This window comes from Hypanus sabinus, chromosome 13, assembly GCF_030144855.1.
Source record: "Hypanus sabinus isolate sHypSab1 chromosome 13, sHypSab1.hap1, whole genome shotgun sequence".
NCBI classification, from domain to species: Eukaryota; Metazoa; Chordata; class Chondrichthyes; order Myliobatiformes; family Dasyatidae; genus Hypanus; species Hypanus sabinus.
Window position 1 is genome coordinate 81,475,871 of NC_082718.1, and position 20,412 is coordinate 81,496,282.

General features: G+C 40.3%; 2 protein-coding genes across 4 annotated transcripts in view; one reads left to right on the forward strand and one right to left on the reverse strand.

Annotated features, from left to right (window-relative positions):
* Positions 1-11,347, forward strand: part of LOC132404056 (clustered mitochondria protein homolog) — a 99,416-nt gene extending 88,069 nt beyond the window's left edge. The window contains exon 26 of the mRNA XM_059988040.1: positions 5,558-11,347. Coding sequence (XP_059844023.1) covers positions 5,558-5,570 — 13 coding nt within the window. The 3' untranslated portion in view covers positions 5,571-11,347. The remainder of the gene's footprint in view (positions 1-5,557) is intronic.
* srrd (SRR1 domain containing) lies at positions 121-20,355 on the reverse strand. 3 transcript variants are annotated; one of them, XM_059988042.1, is made up of 8 exons: positions 20,049-20,353; positions 19,153-19,193; positions 18,853-19,073; positions 18,246-18,311; positions 12,606-12,704; positions 12,275-12,426; positions 11,482-11,527; positions 121-4,790 (listed from the first exon to the last, which is right to left on the reverse strand). In XM_059988042.1, exons 1-8 carry the CDS (start codon positions 20,198-20,200, stop codon positions 4,605-4,607), a joined length of 963 nt encoding a protein of 320 aa, XP_059844025.1. In that variant the 5' UTR covers positions 20,201-20,353; the 3' UTR covers positions 121-4,604. The 3 variants fall into 3 exon arrangements, with proteins under 3 accessions (XP_059844025.1, XP_059844027.1, XP_059844028.1); XM_059988045.1 differs by having other exon boundaries at positions 4,630-4,790; positions 12,223-12,426; positions 20,049-20,355; XM_059988044.1 differs by lacking the exon at positions 18,246-18,311 and having other exon boundaries at positions 128-4,790.
* Between the last annotated feature and the right edge of the window lie 57 nt (positions 20,356-20,412).

A 20,412-nucleotide genomic window follows, 5' to 3' on the forward strand; every position in this document is an offset into this window, starting at 1 on the left:
TTATGAATTGCAAACATTTGATTGAACCATACTGTTGGCCCCATCTTCCTCACACCATTGATTAATGTATAAAACTGTGTTGTATAGCTGTGAAATAGCAAAACTTTGGGGGGGGGGGAAGAAAACAACAGTAAATAATACTCGTGCTGTAGTATTGAGTTAGTTATATACATTAATGATTTGGAAGTAAATCTCATTAGCATGGGTAAGGTTTCAGATGACACAAATATCTGGTTTAATGAATGGTGGAGAAGGTTGTCTAAGGTTGAAATTCAAGTTTAATTGTCACATAGCTGCATATGAATACAGCCAGTGTCACTGTAGAACCAAGGTGCAAAGCATAGCACCAACAGTCACCCACAGCACCAGGCATGTATAAGATAGGAAGCACACTGAGGGGTGGGGCGGGAAGGGTAGCACCACCTCTGATGGAGTCACCACCTCTCCTGGGCAGCTGTAAACAGTGAAACTGCATTTAGGGGTCTAGTCCTCACTACAACAGAGGCCACGCAGTGCCCCTGCTATTTGCCAATAAAGTAGTGAATCAGACTTGCAGCATTCCACATTAACAATGTCCTACAGGGTCTTGTGATCACGAGAAAGATTATAACATTAGATTCAATCAAGAAGGTAGACAAGAAATTTTACTTAGACAATGTGAAGTGATGCATTTTGGGAAGTTAAACCAGGCCAGAACATGCATAGTTGAATGACAGGGCACTGAAGAGTGACTTTGGGGTACAATTACCCTGTCTACTATGTCACAACTTGCATGGAACTGAGTCTTGAAAAACACATAAGGTCTGCTTCCTTTATCGACTGAAGCTTTCATATAGGAGTTAGTATCCTGTGTTACAATGATACAAATCATTGGTTAGGCCGCAACTTGGAGTATCGTCTACAGATCTGGTCTTCACACAATAGAAAGGATGTAATTAATTAAGAGAGCAGGCAGAACAGCTTCATGGGAATGTTGGTTAAATCATAGGGTTTTAGTTAAAAGGAGAGCTTAAATATGCTAGAACTGTTTTCCCTGGAGTAGGTTGAGGGCTGACCTTGTAGAGGTTTATAAAATTGAGGGGTGTATAGGTAATCAGACTTTTTAAGAATAAGGGTGTCTGAAACTAGAGTGAAATTAGTTTAAGCTGAGAAAGATTTCAGGGAGGTTTTAGGGGCAAGTTCTTTCACACATATGGTAGTGAGTAGGAGACTGAGCTGCCAAAGATGGTGCTAGAGGCAGACAGAATTACAACATGGAAACATATGGGCTGCCAGCGACAGTGGTGGAGGCGGATACGATAGGGTCTTTTAAGAGACTCCTGGACAGGTACATGGAGCTCAGAAAAAGAGGGCTATGGGTAATGCTAGGTAATTTCTGAGATAGGGACAAGTTTGGCACAGTGTTGTGGGCCGAAGGGCCTGTATTGTGCTGTAGGTTTTCTATGTTTTCTATATGTGAATAGGTACATTTATGAGAAAGGTTTGGGTCAAATGTAGGCAAATAGGATTGGTTTAGATAGACATCTTGGTTAGTAAAGATGAGCCAGGCTGCAGGGCTTGTTTCCATGTTATATAACTTTGAACAGCTAAGTTGCAGTCTAGGTGAAGGGTCATCCAAAACATTGACTGTCCATTTCCTTCAACACATACTGCCAGGCCCTCTGAATTCTCACAGCAGATTACTTCTTGTAGTTTAATTGTATTACTCTACTGCAGTCTATTTTATGTATGTCCATTAAAAAAAAATTGCCCCCTCCCTTTGGGATACTGTCTCACTGCTCATCAAGTTCACCCAGACTCATTACTGCACCCATCGACTTGTCTTTACCACCATCATGTCCTGCAGGCTCTCCAGCTGGGTTTCCAGACATTCAGCACTTCTCCCAATGATTTTTTCCTCCGTCATGCATTCTACCCTCTCTGCCTTGTGTTAGTACTTTCTTCTTTTTCACTAATCAGGGCTTCACTCTCCCAAATTTGTTGTGGATCTGTAGTTTGTCCTGTGCTGATTCATGCTTTCAACCAGCATTTCTTCTCGTTCCTGACATCCATAAAGACCATAAGCTTGCCTAGCTTCAGGCTGGGCCCCAATGTCATGCTGACAGTTTCCACTGCTCCACCAGCCAGCAGCACCTAGTTCAAATACCTTTCCCCTGGGGGTAATCACACCATGCCACAACTTCCTGCCTAACCCCAATCTTGTTCACTGCCCTTGGAAGTTTTAAATTCCAACTCCCAACCATGACATCCTGCTTTTATCAGGTCTTTTCTTCTCCATTCCAGTCTAGATAAAGGGTCTCTGCTATCCATTTCTCTTCACTCATGCATTAGTTGAGTTCCTCCAATATATTTGCTCTATGATATTGATACAGTCAAGTACTTCACTATCAGAAATAGAGTTAGTACACTTATTTATATCATTCTAACACATGTTAAACCAAATATATGTAGGAATTGGATATTTAATTACCAGACTGTTGCTAAAAATACCATCATTAAGCAATTGTAGATTTGATGGATCAAATTCAACTTTCAATTAAGAGTCTAGTCATTTTCTAGTTTTTGGACAAATATTCTGAACTGAGATTATGAAAACTTTTCAGTTTCACAATATCGCTGATTTTTTTTGGAATTTCCTAGTGAGGGATCTGATGATCCAAATATGCTTCTCAACTTTGTCTGCAAGGCTCCTTATTTTGATAGACTATGAGGGATACTCAATATGGCTTTGTGCGTGGTAGGTCAAGTCTAACCTATCTTAGAGGTTTTCAAAGAAAGTTCCAGAAAAGTTGCTAAAAGCAAGGCAATTGATATTGTCTACCAGGACATTTGACAAGGTCCCACTTGGGAGGTTGGCCAAGAAGGTTCAGTCACTTGGCATTAAAGAAGGGTAGTAAAATTGAATTAGACATTGGCTTCGTGGAGGCCTGTGGCTAGTTGTGTGTCACAGGGATTAGTGCTGGGTCTGTTGTTATTCGTCATCTACATCAACAATCTGGAAAATAATGTGGTAAACTAGATCAGCAAATTTGCGATGACACCAACTCTGGGGTTGTAGTGGGCAGCAAGGAAGACTATCAGAGCTTGCAGCAGAATCTGGAGTAGCTGGAGAAATTGCAGATGGATTTAATTCAGATGACTGAGGTGTTGCACTTTGGGAGGACCAACCAGGGTAGGTCTTGCATGGTGAGTGCAGTGAGACACAGGGATAGTGGAATACAGATGCATAATTCCTTGAAAATGGTGTTACAGGTAAATAGGGTCGTAAAGAAAGCTTTTGGCACATAGGTCTTCATAAATCAATGGACTGAGTACAGTAGCTAGGATGTTATGTTAAAATGGTATAAGACATTAGTATAGCCTAATTTGGAGTATTGCGTGCAGTTTTAGTCCCATACCTTCAGGAAAGATGTAAATAAGACTGAAAGAGTGCAGAGGAAATTTACAAGGATGCTGCTGGACCTTGAGGAGCTGAGTTATATAGAAAAGTTGAGTAGGTTACAACTTTATTCCCTACAACATAGAAGATTGAAGGGAGATTTGACAGAAGTATACAAAATTATGTGGGGTATAGATAGGGTAAATACAAGCAGGCTTTTTCCACTGAGGTAGAGTGGGACTACAATTAGAGGTCATGTGTTAAGGGCGAAATGCAACATGTTTAAGGGGTACATGAGGGAGAACTTCTTTACTCAGGTTGGTGAGAGCAACTGAATGAAGGTGTGGGTTCAACATATAAGAGAAATTTAGATAGTTACACAAATGGGAACTATCCATTGGGGAACAAATGGGAAGGCTAGGGTTTGGTATGGACTAGATGGGCCAAAGGGCCCATTTCTGTGCTGTACTATTCTGACTCTATGGTGGCTGGGGTAAAAATAAAATAGTTCCAATGTAGAGTTTTAAACTTTAAATTCTTTAGTGATGGCTTTCTTCTGTGCTGCATTATTTCTTGGATTCATGTTTATGTATAAAATCAGACTTACCATGCAAATATTTGCTTTCATTCATAAGTCATCTGTATGCATGGTTAAATTACAACAAAGATTCTTTTATTGTAAAATAATTGTTTTTATGAATATTGTCAAGCTGCAATTTATTATTTCAGTAAAAAAATATGACATCAGTTACAGTGTTTCATTGCATTATCAATGTGCAAGAGGCATCAAATGAATACTAGGAAACACAACCTACTGACAATTGTGGAAGGCAGTGGTGGGAGATTGTTCAGACAAGTTGATTGAATCAGCTGGGAAAAGACTGGGTAACAGTGAAATTTGAGAAACAGTACTTTCACCAAAAAGATGAGGAAGACTTACTTTCCAGAGAACACAAACCTGTTTGAACAGATTGCCAGTCTCCGACTTGCTTGTGCCAGGCAATCTTGCTGCAGGTGACAATGTAGTAGAGCAGGATCTTAGTCACTCAATTTAATCTCCCTGTTTCTCATAGAAATGAGATTCATTCTTTCAATCTCCCTTGCTGAGCAAAGGCCAGGCTGAGTAGAAATTCCTAAAGATGCAAATCATGGCCATTTAAATTCCACTGATCAGACTAATGCAGTTCACTCGTATATCTCCCAAATTTGAAACTGAAAATCATTTTCAGCCATTCAGGATTATTTCTAAGTCTTCACACTGCTGGTATGTTGGTTCAGCTGCACCCTCCCAGAATTCTTTAGGCTTTGAATCCAGCTTTCTTCTAGGAAATTGATGAATAGAGGTATCATTAAATATATCCATGTATCTATCGCTATAGGGAAAGGCAGTCTCTTCAGTTACTGCCAATATCTGTTATAAAAGGTTAAGGGTAAGAAGAAAAATCGATTCCAAAGTAGTGATACATTTTTAAAAGAAAATACAAACCATAAATGAGATTTTTCATCACAAACCCTGAACTGTTGGATTTCACCACAGTAAAGGAGGCCAGCTGTCCCAAAGTATTTGTTCTGAAAGCACTAAGTTTATTCTGCTGCCTTGCTCCAACTTCAATGCTCTGGAACTTTGTTCTTCAATAATTCATCTAATTATGCCATAAAATATCCAGAGTACTAAAGCAGATAAAGATGTCATAATCCACGTGTTTATTTCTTAACTATTCCATAACTGGTGGCAATTTTAGTTCTGTAGCCTTCCTACCTCCCCATTTTTCCACAATGAAACTTATTCCAACAGCACCTTCTGAAATACTTACCACATCATTCTGACTGGACATGAATAGTACAGAGGATTCTGGTTAATCGAGTCATTAATTAATCAGCATAGCTGCTTACTTGGGATTCTGGGATACATACTAGGATATGCTGGAACACATCATCAGTGATGTATACTGGGGGTCACTGGGTGCTTCGGGTCTTTCAACATGTAGTAAGACAATTCAGAATTGTTTTGCTTAATGTGGTTTCAAGTGTTCAGGCTTGGAGATGCCAGAAAAGGCTGGGAGTGAAAATTAAATGATTTAATTACTTCAGCAAGTTAGGAACTATGAAAAATATAAAGGTATCAACAATCATCTTGAATGTTACAACAACAATGAAGATTACCCATTTATGTTATAGGTGTCAGTGCTGATCTTGTTCACTTACAGTCAATCAAAAGAACACAGCAGAGTACACTGGATGAATTCTTCTGTCAAAGACATTAGGAATTACTACACAGCTTTATTAATACGGTAGTAGTATTGGTAATGTTCTGCTTTGTTCTTTTTCATTTAAATGCATAATTTGTTACTCAGTTAAATGATAATTTGTCCTTTTTTAAATTTACCTCTTTATCTATTTCCATGAATCTTCGGCTAATTGGGCCAAAATGTACTGATCCGTTGTGTCCTAATTAACTAGAATCCACTGTACCATGGGAGGACTATTAATGTACAGTTGTTACTTAATATAACATTGTATTTACATAATTGGTAAATATTTCTTCAAACTGAACCTGCATGTCTGCTACTGGTAATTTTTCTTGGTACCAACTTTCTTTATCAAAATATGTCTTCACATTAGCCACCTTTGTTGTAGTGAAAACAATTAAATAAGAATACCGTCAAAAGATGCTTCAAAACTAGTTTTCAGGCATCAGCCTATCTGCCATCAAGAACATATGTATATCTAGAAAGGTGGTGGATAAATTAAGGCCAGCAATATCATGAAGGATCCTTATGAAGGTGATGTCCATCATCAAGCCCTCTTAAAAACACAGAAACATAGAAAACCTACAGCACAATACAGGCCCTTTGGCCCACAAAGCTGTGTCAAACATGTCCCTACCTTAGAAATTACTAGGCTTACCCATAGCCCTCTATTTTTCTAAGCTTCATGTACCTATCCAAAAGTCTCTTTAAAGACTCTATCGTATCCGCCTCCACCACCGTCGCCAGCAGCCCATTCCAAGCACTCACCACTCTGAGTAAAAAATTTACATTTGACATCTCCTCTCCGTACCTACTACTCCCCAGCACTTTAAACCATACAACCATGTAACAATTACAGCACGGAAACAGGCCATCTCGGCCCTTCTAGTCCGTGCTGAACGCTTACTCTCACCTAGTCTCACCGACCGGCACTCAGCCCATAACCCTCCATTCCTTTCCTATCCATATACCTATCCAATTTTACTTTAAATGACAATATCAAACCTGCCTCTACCACTTCTACTGAAAGCTTGTTCCACACAGCTACCACTCTTTGAGTAAAAAAATTCCCCCTCTTGTTACTCCTAAACTTTTGCCCTCAGATTCTCAACTCATGTCCTCTTGTTTGAATCTCCCCTACTCTCAATGGAAAAAGTCTATCCATGTCAACTCTATCTATCCCCCTCATAATTTTAAATACCTCTATCAAGTCCCCCCTCAAACTTCTACACTTCAAAGAATAAAGACCTAACGTATAACCTTTCTCTGTAACTTAGGTGCTGAAACCCAGGTAACATTCTAGTAAATCTTCTCTGTACTCTCTCTATTTTGTTGGCATCCTTCCTATAATTAAACCTGCATCCTCTTGTGGCAACCAATGCAGCCCTGGGAAAAAGCCTCTGACTATCCACACGATCAATGCCTCTCATCATCTTATACACCTGTATCAGATCACCTCTCATCCTCCGTTGCTCCAAGGAGAAATGGCCGAGTTCACCCTCTTCACACTGTTACCGTTGGGGAGGAGGTACAGGAGCTTGAAGGCACACACTCAGTGATTCAGGAACAGCTTCCTCTCTTCTGCCATCTGCTTTCTAAATGGACATTGAACCCATGAACTCACTATATCTTTTTGTTTTTTGCACTACTTATTTTAACTTAATTTAATAGATGTATGTAAACAATGTATCTCATTTTTCCTCATACTTATTTATCATGTATTTTGTTGTACTGCTGCCATAAAATTAACAAAATTCATGACATATGCCAGTGATATTAAACCTGATTCTGATCCTGACTCTATTCATGGGTTGTTTGTTCCACTCCCATCAGGGAGGAGGCTACATAGCATCCATGCCAGGACCACCAGCCTCAAAAATAGTTACTCTCCCCAAAGAACAAGGCTGATCAGCACCTTCACCCACCCCTCCACACCACAACTTTATCATTTCCTGTCAGAGTCACCTTACATACAGACACTCCTGTGCCGAGTGTTCCTTTATGGACAATCTACGTATATAAACTATCTTATGCATTTACGTATTGAAGGAGCAGGCAGGTAGACAGAAAGATGAGGTGGTTCTGTTGGTAAAAAGAATTAAATCTAACATTTAGAGAGAGGTGACATAGGATCGGAAGATGAAGAATCCTTGAGGGTAGAGTTAATAAACTGTAGATGTTGGATACAAATTACAATGGGAGGTTGAAAAGGCATGTAAAAAGGGCAATGCTATGACAGCCATGGGGATTCCAATATGCAAGTAGATTGGGAAAATCAGATTGGTGCTGGATCCCAAGAGAGAGAAATTTGTAGAATGCCTACAAGGTGAGCAGTTTGTGATTGGTCCTACCAGGGCAAAGACAATTCTAGATTGGGTGTTGTGTAATGAACCTGATTTGATTAGGAAGCTTAAGATAAATTGTGAGGCCTCACTTGGAGTATTGCAAGCAGTTTTGGGCCTCTTATTTATGGAGGGATATGCTGACATCAGACAGGACTCAGAGGAGGGTCACAAGAATGATTCCGAGAATGAACAGCTGCTCGTATGAGGAGTGACTGAAGTCTTTGGGCTTGTGTTCATTGGAATTTAGAAGAATGAGGGTGGATCTCATTGAAACTTATCAAATGTTGAAAAGCCTAGATAGAGTGGGATATGAAGAAGATGTTTTCTATGGTGGCACTAGCAGGGATGACGGCAGAACAGCAATGGTTGGAGTTTCTGGGGGCAATTCAGAAGGCACAGGATAGATACAGCCCAAAGATGATGTATTCTAAAAGGGAGGAAGAGGCAACTGTGGGTGGCAAGGGAAGTCAAAAACAGCATAAAAGCAAAAGAGAGGGTACATAATATAGCAAAAATTAGTGGGAAGTTCGAGGATTGGGAAGCTTTTAAAAATTAACAGAAGCCAATTAAAAAAGACACAAGGAGAGAAAAGATGAAATATGAAGATAAGCTAGGCAGTAATATAAAAGAAGATGCCACATGTTTTTTTTCAGACATGCGTAAAAAGAGTAAAAGAGAGGCGAGAGTGGATATTGGACTCCTGCAAATTGACATTGGAGAGACAGTAATAGGGAACAAAGAAATAGGGAACAAAGAAATAATGAGCATTCTGCATTAGTTTTCACTGTGGAAAACACTAATGGTATGTCAGAAATTCAAGAGTATCAAAGGACAGAGTGAGTGTAGCTACAATTTCTAAGAAGGTACATGGGAAGCTGAAAGGTCTTAGATAAGTCACCTAGACCAGATGGACTACACCCCAGGGTTCTGAAAGAGGTAACTGAAGAGATTGTGGAGGCAATAGTAATAATCTTTCAAGAATCACTGGATTCTGGAATGGTTCAGGAAGACTGGAAAACTATAAATGTCATTTCATTCTTTAAGAAGGGAGGCAGGCAAGAGAAAGGAAATTATAGGCCAGTTACCCTGACCAGTGATTGGGAAGATGTTGGGAGTCCATTATTAAGGATGAGATTTTGCATCACTAGCAGTGTGTCAGATGCTGATGGGTGTGAGCAAAGAAAAGTGAGTGCAGTTACTATTGCAAGGCTGGAGGTGCTCAAAAAGCTGAAAGACGCAAGGGTACTCAAGTCACTTGGACCAGATGAACTGCACCCATAGGTTCTGAAAGAGGTAGCAGTAGAGATTGTGGAGGCATTAGTAATGATCTCTCAAAAATCATTGGCCTGGTGCCTGAGGACTGGAAAATTGCAAATGTCACTCCACTCTTTAAGAAAGGAGGAAGGCAGCAGAAAGGAAATTATAAACCAGTTAGCCTAACCTTAGTGACTGGGAAAATGTTGGAGTCAATTGTTAAGAATAAGGCTGTGGAGTACTTAGTGTCACAGGACAAGATAGGATAAAGTCAGCATGGTTTCCTTAAGGGAAAATCTTGCCTAAACAAAGGTGTTGGAATTCTCTGAGGAGATTACACATAGGATAGATAAAAAGGATGCAGTGGATGTTGTACATTTGGGCTTTCAGAAAGCCTTTGACAAGGTGACACATATGAGGTTGCTTACCAAGTTAAGTGCCCATGACATTACAGGAAAGTTACTGGCATGGTTAGAGTATTGGCTGATTGGTAGGAGGCAGTGGGTGGGAATAAAAGGATTCTTTTCTGGTTGGCTGCCAGTGAATAGTGGTGTTCAGCAGGGGCCAGTGTTGGAACCACTTCTTTTTATGCTGTACTTTCAATGATTTAGATGATGGAATGGTTGGCCTTCTTGCCAAGTTTACAGATGATACGAAGATTGGTGAAGATAGTGTTGAGGAAACAGGTAGACTGCAAAAGGACTTGAACAGATTAGGAGAATGCGCAAGAGAGTGTCAAATGAAATACAATGTTGGAAAATGCATGGTCATGCACTTTGGTAGTAGAAATAGAAGTGCAAACTATTTTCTAAATGGGGAGAAAATCCAAAAATCTGAAAGGCAAAGGGTGTTGTTGGGTGTATTTAAGGCAGAGGTTGACACATTTGTGATTGGACACGGCATCAAAGGTTACAGGAGAAGGCAGGAAAGCAGGGCTGAGGAGGGGAAAAATGGACCAGCCATGATTGAGTGGTGGAGCAGATTCGATGGGCCAAATGGCCCAATTCTGCTCCTTTCTCTTATGATCTTATGGAGGTATCGGGTACTTGGAAGCACATGATAAAACAGGCAATGTTTCCTTAATGAGAAATCTTACTTGACAAATCTGCTGGAGCTCTTTAAGAAGATAGATAGCAGGATTGACAAAACAGTCAGTGGATGTTGTTTACTTAGATTTTCAGAAGGCCTTTGACAAGATACCACATGTGAGGGTGCTTACAAGAGCCCATGTTACAGGAATGATACTAGCATGGATGGAAGATTGGCTAACTAGCAGGAGGCAAAGAGTGGGAATAAAGGGGGCCTTTTCTGTCAGTGACTAGAGGTGTTCTGCAGAGGTTTATGTTGGGACCACTTCTTTTCAAGTTTTATGTCAATAATTTGAATGACAGAATTGATGGCTTCATGGCCAAGTTTGCAGACAATATGAAGATAGGTAGAAGGGCAGGTAGTGTTGAGGAGGTAGGGGGTCTGCAGAAGGACTTAGGCAGATTAGGAGAATGAGCAAAGAAGTGGCAGATGGAATATAGTGTAGGTAAGTGTGTGGTCATGCACTTTGGTAGAAAAAACGTCATAATTTTTTTTCTAAATGGAGAGAAAATTCAAAATTCAAAGATACAAAAGGACTCAGGCAGTCCTTGTGCAGGATTCTGTAAAGGTTGTCTTGCAGGTCGAGTTGGTGGCAAGGAAGACAACTGTAATGTTAACATTCATTTCGAGAGAACTAGTTTATAGGAACAATGATGTAATGCTGAGACTTTATACAGCATTGATCAGGCTGTAACATTGGTAATGGAGGCAGTTTCAATCATAGTGTGCAAAAGAAAACCGATTAAGTATCTGAAAAAATTAATAATGCAAGCTATGCAAGGCTGGAATAGTTGGATTGTGCTTACTTAGAATCAGCTTAGACAGTGGCCTGACTATTGATCTCTTGAGCTGTAACTTTTTTGCAATTCTAGAGGAGAACTATTGCTATCATCTAGTAGCCTAATCTATCTAGAAATTTAGGGATTCAAGGGTGAGACTAACTATTACTAATTCTAGGGACTCAGTGTAAGTTTTTAACATGTTGATTTAGAAATTTAAAAGTTGTGCTGAGTGATTGAAGTCCATTTCCCTGGCAGAACAACTCATTTAGGAAGTTTAGAAACTGGCTTCATTACTAATTACTAATCCTGGTTATACATGAAAGTCAATTGAGTTTTAATGGCACTGATTTGCTTTGAATCATGATGAAATCAGTGAAGGATACGTAGTTGATGTACGTGTAGTCCCTCTGCAGTACTCGGGCTGGCAATCTGCAGTATATTGAACAAAAAATTAAATCCAACATTTTTTTTGATGATCTCAAATCATTTCATTACTTTCTTTAACACTTTTGCTCCAGAAATCCATTTACAGCTCTTTGAGACTATAAAATGAACTTCAGTAGTCATTTACGATCGCTTAGTCCACAAGTCTGTTATTATTATTATTATTATTATTATTATTATTATTGAGATACAAAGCAGAATAGGCTTTTCTGGCACTTTAAGCCACATCACCTAGCAATCCCCTGATTTAATCCAAGCCTAGTCCCAGAACAATTTACAATGACCAATTAACCTACCAACCAGCATGTCTTTAGACTGTGGGAGGAAAATAGAGTACCCAGAGGAAACCCATGCAATCAAGGGGAGAACATACAAACACCTTACAGGCAGGGAACTGAACCTGGGTTGCCTGTACTGTAAAGCATTGTGCTAACCACGAAGCCACTGTCGCCCCTGTTGAAAAATGTTATTTAACTTTTCTTAATCCATATTTTCATTTGTATTTCAAGTACATCCCTTTAACATTGATGCTCTTTGCAAAGAAGACCATTTCCTTCAACTTAAAGTCCTCATCCCCAGAAACACCTACTGTACTGTCATTGTTTCAATGACCCATGTCAGCGAATTTAAAGCAGAATTTTTCCCTGAATTTATATTTATTCCCACTTCTAAATTCTGACCTGTCTGACATCTTCCCAGCATGAAAGCTGAATAGGAGCAATGACTCTGTACCTCTCCTCTATCCCTTTGAAACTGTTTCCAATTAGAGTAGTTTGGGCAAGTTGTTGTGGTGACCAGTTTTTCCACAGAAGATTGTTATAGAGAGCTTTTCCACAGTGAATCATGTAGAAGAGAGTTGGTCGGTTGACGTGTCGCTTTCCTTCCTATAAAAGAAAATTCCCAATAAGTTTCTAGTAACAAAACAAAAGTACTTATTTTGTATAACATTAGGAAGTGCAATTAGTTCCCTGGATTGTATTTTGCACTTAAAAAACCAAATTGTTTCATTTTTGCCCAGCTTCACTGTGTGAAACTGAAATATGCATGCTTCAGTGAGTCTCACCTCATTTTCTTTGATCACTACTAGCCCACAATCCTTCAGGAACCTCTTCTCCCATTCTGTAAATAATGGATCAAACAGAAGGCAGCTAAATCGAGGGATCTATTGAACACAAGGAAATAAATTTTAAAATATTGGTGAGATTCAAATTCTAGTATGCTGCTGCAGCAATATCAGAGTTTTGGACTACCTTCCCCAGTTCTCTATGACACCATCCATGCTGCGATCGAGAAAGTCAAAGTGGACCACTGCTGCCTGTCATGTAACTGAGGTGAAGATCAGAGAGGATGGCTCTCTGCATTTACACACCTGATGCCAAAGATAAAGGTTTTAGACATAACCCCAGGTGTCTGTAAAGGCTTATTTGCTATTCCCATCAATTCTTCAGGATTAGATACTGGATTTCAAAATAAAGCGACATCTGACCTTTGAACAAAATAAGATGTCCCAAGCTTTTTACAGTCCTCCATCATCTTCATATGGAACTGATTTGGAAACAGTACTTAATATGTACTCTACCCTACTAACTGAGCTTGCAAGTTTTAGCACAACATTGGATGTTCTTAAAGGCATTCTTTAGTGCAGGTTGAGTATGCCTTATCTGAAATGCTTGGGGCCAGAAGTGTTTTGGAATTTTGATTTCAGAATATATAATGAGATAGCTTGGAATTGCTAACATTACTGACTCTAAATTTAAGTAGTACAGGTAAGGAGTCTTTGTCTTACAGTTGATCATCACTCATACAGTTGCAAGAAAAAAGTTTCTGAACCCTTCTCAGTTACCTGGTTTTCTGCATTAATTGCTCATAAACTGTGGTCTGATCTTCACCTAGGTTACAATAAAAGACAAACATAATCTGTCTAAATTAATAGCACACAATTGTACTTCGTGTCAATATTGAGTACACCATTTAAACAATCGCAGTCTAGTTTCAAAAAAGTATGTTAACCTCTGTGGTAATGCCTTCTACAAAAGCTACTTGCTCCAATCAGTAAGATGAAATTGGAGGTGTGGGCTGTAGAGGCATCTTACACTATAAAAAAGACTCACAAAGTCAGGTTACTGACAGAACCTGCTCTTCTCAGGAAAGATCTGTTTACGTGCACCATGCCTCAATCCTTTCAGAGGACCTTAGAAGAAGAATTGTAGAGATGCATAAAGCTGGAAAAGGCTACAAAAACAATTCTAAAGAGCTGAGCATTCATCAGTCCACAGTAAGAGAAATTGACTACAAAATGAGGAAATTCTGTACTGTTGCTACTCTCTGCAGTAGTCATCCTGCAAAGATCACACCAAGAGCACAACGTGCAATGCTGAAGGAGGTGAAAAAGAACCCAACAGAAGTCATGCAGAAACATAGAAAATCTACAGCACAATACAGGTCCTTCTGCCCACAAAGCTGTGCCAAACATGTCCTTACCTTAGAAATGACCTAAGATTACCTATAGCCCTCTATTTTTCTGAGCTCCATGTGCCTGTCCAGGAGTCACTTAAAAGACCTTATCATATCCGCCTTCCATAGTGTCGCCGGCAGCCCATTCCACGCACTCACCACTCTCTGAGTAAAAAACTTATCCCTGAAATCTCTTCTGTACCTACTTCTAAGCACCTCAAAACTGTACCCTCTCATGCCAGCCATTCCAGCCCTGGGAAAAAGCCTCTGACTATCCACAATGCCTCTCATCATCTTATACACCTCTAACAGATCACCTCTCATCCTCTATCGCTCCAAGAAGAAAAGGCCGCATTCACTCAACCTATTCTTATATGGCATGCTCCCCAATCCAGGCAACATCCTTGTAAATCTCCTCTGCATCCTTTCTATGATTTCCACATCCTTCCTAGAGTAAGGTAACCAGAACTGAGCACAGCAGGGTCTGACTAGGGTCCCAGAAAGCTGCAACATTACCTCTTGGCTCCTAAACTCAATCCCACAATTGATGAAGGTCAGTATACCGTGTGCTTTAACCACAGAATCAACCTGCGCAGCAGCTTTGAGTGTCCAATGGACTCGGACACCAAGATCCCTCTGATCCTCCACACTGCCAAGAGTCTTACCATTAATACTATATTCTGCCATCATATTTGACCTACCAAAGTGAACCAACTCACACTTATCTAGGTTGAACTCCAACTGCCACTTCCATCTTCCAGTTTTGCATCCTATCAATGTCCCATTGTAACCTCTGACAGCCCTCCACATTATCCACAACACCTCCAACCTTTGTGTCATCAGCAAACTTACTAACCTATCCCTCCACTTCCTCATCCAGGTAATTTATAAAAATCACAAACAGCCGGGGTCCCAGAATAGATCCCCGAGGCATATCACTGGTCACCAACCTCCATGCAGAATATGACCCATCTACCACCACTCTTTGCCTTCTGTAGGCAAGCCAGTTCTGGATCCACAAAGCAATGTCTCTTTGGATCCCATGCCTCCTTACTTTCTCAATAATCCTTGCATGGGGTACCTTGTCAAATGCCTTGTTGAAATCCATATACACTACATCTACTGCTCTACCTTCATCAATGTGTTTAGTCACATTCTCAAGAAATACAATCAGGCTCGTAAGGCACGACCTGCCTTTGACAAAGCCATGCTGATTATTCCTAATCATATTATGCCTCTACAAATGTTCATAAATCCTGCCTCTCAGGATCTTCTCCACCACCTTACCAACCACTGAAGTAAGACACTGGTCTATAATTTCCTGGGATATCTCTACTCCCTTTCTTGAATAATGGAACCTCCGCAACCTCCAATCCTCCGGAAGTACTCCTGTCCCCATTGATGATGCAAAAATCATCAAAAGAGGCTCAGCAATCTCTTCCCTTGCCTCCCACAGTAGCCTGAGGTACATCTCGTCCAGTCCCGGTGATTTATCCAACTTAACGCTTTCCAAAAGCTCCAGCACATCCTTTCTTAATATCTACAAGCTCAGGCATTTCAGTCCACTGTAAGCCATCCCTACAATCGCCAAGATCCTTTTCCATAGTGAATACTGAAGCAAAGTACTCATGAAGTACTTCTGCTATCTCCTCCGGCTCCATACACACTTTTCCACTGTCACACCTGACTAGTCCTTTTCTTTGACGTCTTATCCTCTTGCTCTTCACAAACTTGTAAAATGCCTTAGGGTTTTCTTTAATCCTGTCTGCCAAGGCCTTCTCATGGCCCCTTCTAGCTCTCCTAATTTAATTCTTAAGTTCCTTCCTGCTAGCCTTATAATTTTCTAGATCTCTATCATTACCTAGTTTTGTGAACCTTTCATAAGCTCTTCTTTTCTTATCTAGTTTTACAACAGCCTTTGTACACCACGGTTCCTGTACCCTGCCATCCTGTCCCTTTCTCATTGGAACATATATGCAGAACTCCACGCAAACATCCCCTGAACATTTGCCACATTTCTTTCGTACATTTCCCTGAGAACATCTGTTCCCAACTTATGCTTCCAAGTTCCTGCCTGATAGCCTGACATTTACCCTTACTCCAATTAAACGTTTTCCTAACTTGTCTGTTCCTAACCCTCTCCAATGCTATGGTAAAGGAGATAGAATTGTGATCACTATCCTCCCTCTCGCACTGTCTACAAGCTTTCTTTATTTGTGAGTCAACTGCCTCTTCCTCTGTCTCTTCAGTTTGGTTCCCACCCCCTCCAGCAATCCTAGTTTAAACCCTCCCCAATAGCCTTAGCAAACCTCCCCGCCAGGATTTTGGTCCCCCAGGATTCAAGTGCAACCCGTTCTTTTTGTATAGGTCACTCCTGCCCCAAGAGAGGTCCCAATGATCCAAAAATCTGAATCCCTGCTCCCGCTCCAATCCCTCAGTCACGCATTTATCTTCCACTTCATTCTATTCTTATACTCAGTCACGTGGCACAGGCAGTAAACCCGAGATGACTACCTTTGTGGTCCTGCTTCTCAACTTCCTTCCTAACTCCCTGTAATCTGCTTTCAGGACCTCCTCCCTTTGCCTGTGTCATTGGTACCATTATGTATCACGACCACCAGCTATTCTCCTTCTCACTTCAGGATATCGTGGACACGATGAGAAACATCCCGGAACCTAGCACCTGAGAGGTAAACTACCATCAGTGTTTCTTTCCTGTGTCCACAGAATCGCCAGTCTGACCTCCTAACTGTAGAGTTCTCTATCACTGATGCCATCCTCTTCCTTTCCCCAGAACTTGCTGAAGTCTCTGCTCATGTGTCCACTATAAGAACACTGAACAAGAATGGTGTTCATGGAAGGACACCATGGAGGAAACCACAGTTTTCCAAAAAAATAACATTGCTGCATGTCTCAAGTTCGCAAAAGATCACCTGGATTTTCTCCAATGCTTTTGGGACAATGTTCTGTTGACAGATGAGACAAACATTGAGCTTTCTGACAGAAATGCACACTGCTATGTTCGTAGGGAAAAGGGCACTGCAAACCAACACCAAAACCTCAGCTCAACTGTGAAACATGGTGGAAGGAACATCATGGTTTGGGCTGCTTCAGGACCTGGATGGCTTGCAGTCATTGAGGGAACAGTTAATTCAAAATTGAATGCCAGGATAGTGGTCTGTCACCTGAAGCTTAATAGATGTTTAATGATGCAACAAGACAATGATCCGAAAATCAAGAATATATCAACAACAGAATGGTTTAAGAAGCAGAAAATTTATGTTTTGAAATGGCCAAGTCAGAGACCAGACCTTAACCCAATTGAGATGCTGTGGCATGACCTGAAGAGGGCTGTTCATGCAAGGTATTCCAGAAATATTGAAGAACTGAAACAGTTTTGAGTGGAGGAACGGTCTAAAATTCTTCCTCACCATTGTGCAAATCAAATCAGCAGCTACAAGAAACGTTGATGGTGGTTATTCCTGTTAACGGAAGTTCTACCAGTTACTAAACACAAGGGTTCACGTACTTATTCCAGCATGGCCTGCGAATGATTAAACAAAGTGTTCAATAAAGGCACGGAAAGTACAGTTTTTTGTGTGTTATTAGTTTAGGCAGATTGTATTTGTCTATTATTGTGACTCAGATGACGATCAGAACACATTTTATGAGTAATTAATGCAGAAAACCAAGTAATCACAAAGGTTTCACAAACTTTTTTTTGCAACTGTACATACTGATGTAGCCATTCAGCATGTTAGATTTTCCTCAGTGGCAATCTTGGCAAACTCATCAGACACTTTATCACCACCACAAATCTTTAAAAAAGGCCATATCTCTTCTTAAATCTCTGCAACCAGCCTGCTGAATATTCATAATTACCTTCAATTTTCAGTTCATCATGGAAGGCCTTTGTTTTTTGCATGATCAGCACATCATTATGGGCATGTGTTCACTACCAGGTGATGCATCACTCTTTCAATATATGGTCAAGATCTTCACTTTTCACATTATGAAGTGTTTTTTATATGTCCTTAACTTCTGTTTACTGCATATGTGTGGTCACTTCTCAGAACTGCCTGCGGTGCACAGAGACTTGTGCATCGCCTGTTAACCTTCCTAGCACTGCATGGAATTTTTCATTTGTGATATCATGTCAGCGATCAAAATAATTATGGATTTTGCATTTGATGTATGTGATGAATAAATGTAACTTAATCTGAATCATCAGTTCAAGACAGTGACTCACATGCACTTCATCAACTCTAATTGTTTCTGGGCAGTAGACGCTGGCAGTACTGTAGAAATGAATGAGCTACAAAAAAGGGAATGGTTTGCTTCAATCAATAGAGATCAGATCAAAACCTATCTTATGAAATATAAAATAATCAATAGTTTTGACTGTTTTAAGCACTGATTCTGCAACTGTGGTTCAAGGAACATTTATTATCAAAATAAATGCAGCATACAACTCTGAAATTTGTCTTCCGCAGACGTCACGAAAATAAGAAAAAAAAGGAAGCAGTTTAACGAAAAACCATCAACCACCACACACAAAAAAAAACTACAAATCATGCAAATAGCAACAGGAACATTAACCCTCCCCCATGTGCAAAAAATAACCAAATTGCACAAATTAAAACAAGAACGGGTAAAAACACAGAATACAGAAACATAAGACTGAAAGAGTCCATCGAACCAATCCAGAAATCGCAGACACAGAACTTCTGTATCATCCCCTGACAGCATCACCAGAGAGAGAGATGTAAACATTTATAGATAGACCAGCCTTAAATGTATTCACTAATCCCATTTTCTCCTGTTAATTCCACATTTTGCCACCTTACCAATCTTACCTGCAGCGTTTCAAGCAGAAGGAACAGCAGGGCCAACTGATAGCGAGATGAAACAGAAGTGGAAAAGCTCCCAATTCCATAACATACAAATTCCAGTGTGGTTTGACAATGATCTAAATTATCATGTTTGTACTCGAGGAATTCAGCAACTCCAACATCCAGACCTGATGATGTTGCCAATGGAGCTGTGCGATATTTGTTTGTAACTTTCTGAACTGTTTCTGAAACAAATTGTGACAGTGACCAAATGGAAGCAGACTGAAATTCTCAAAAACATCATTAGTTAGTCTTACAACTCACCACGACAAACACTCCAGAATTCTGAACTCTGCAACTCTTCTCTGAAACAAAGTTCAATAGTTTCAAATCATAGGAAGATTTGGCTATATTGACATAATATCTTCAAAGGCAAAGCCAATGATGAAAGATTCCATGTCTATATTAGTAAATATTAAAAATAAACAAGAACTTTGAAAATAAAACTTCTATGCATTTGGTGTCACCTGCAAAATATTAATTAAGTGATTAACGTGCAAAATATTCTAAAATAAACAGCAAAACTACAATTGAAAACAAATGTATGCTGGGGTATGGCAGGAGAAAGAATGCATTCAGGTAAACACTGGTAAGAAAAAGATGTCTGTAAATCCTTTGTGTCTTTTAATCGTCAAGGAAAATAAGTTAAAAAATGGTGAGTGACCCTCAGAATGCAACACCCAAAAAGGTGAGCTTTAAAAGCAAAGATTCATTCAGCTCTACTTCAAGGGTTGAATACGTTCATAATCCTGATTAGCTTTTCAGAGACTAATTTAAGTGGAAGTTTTATTACTTTTGCTGTTCCCTGTTGCATTACTGGGATTTCATGCTCTCTGTCATTAATTACATATCGACACCCGCAAATCTCACAGGGTGATTCCCCCCTATCTCCCTATTGTCGATATTTCCTTCAGAGGAGCAAATGATCACCAGTCACCATCTCTCCTGATGAAGATAAACGTCGGCTGTTTAGTATTTTCAATTGATGCTGCCCGACCTGCTGAGTTCCTCCAGCATTTTGTGTACGTTGCTTTGGATTTCCAGCATCTGCAGATTTTCTCGTGTCTGTAACAAACTCTCCAGTCTCCTCCAGCCATAACACCACAGCAAGTGAGTGCCACACGAGAACTCACAGATGCGAACAAACCCAAGCAACTTACATTGTTTCCCTTATCTTCCGCTGGATCCTCCCCCCTTCAGACACACTCAGATCCTCGATCCCCTGTGCAATGTTTCGCTCCTTGACGTCTCCTCTCCTTTTCTTCATCCCCTTCTTCTTGCTGACTATTTTCCATTCCCCATCTGCAGACATCCCACCTGCCTTCGGGATAAAAGAAAACTGTCTAAACTTCACGGCAGGGGTCTGAATTTACAAAATAAAACGCGCTTTCTGTCAGAAGTCGCGTTAACTTTAAACCTGCAGCCATAAGAAAAGCTTGACTGAATGGAAGGCCGCGGCCGAGTGCCCGGGTGTCACATGGTTATCAGTCCTCGCGCTGGCTCGAAGCGGCCTCGGGATGTGGA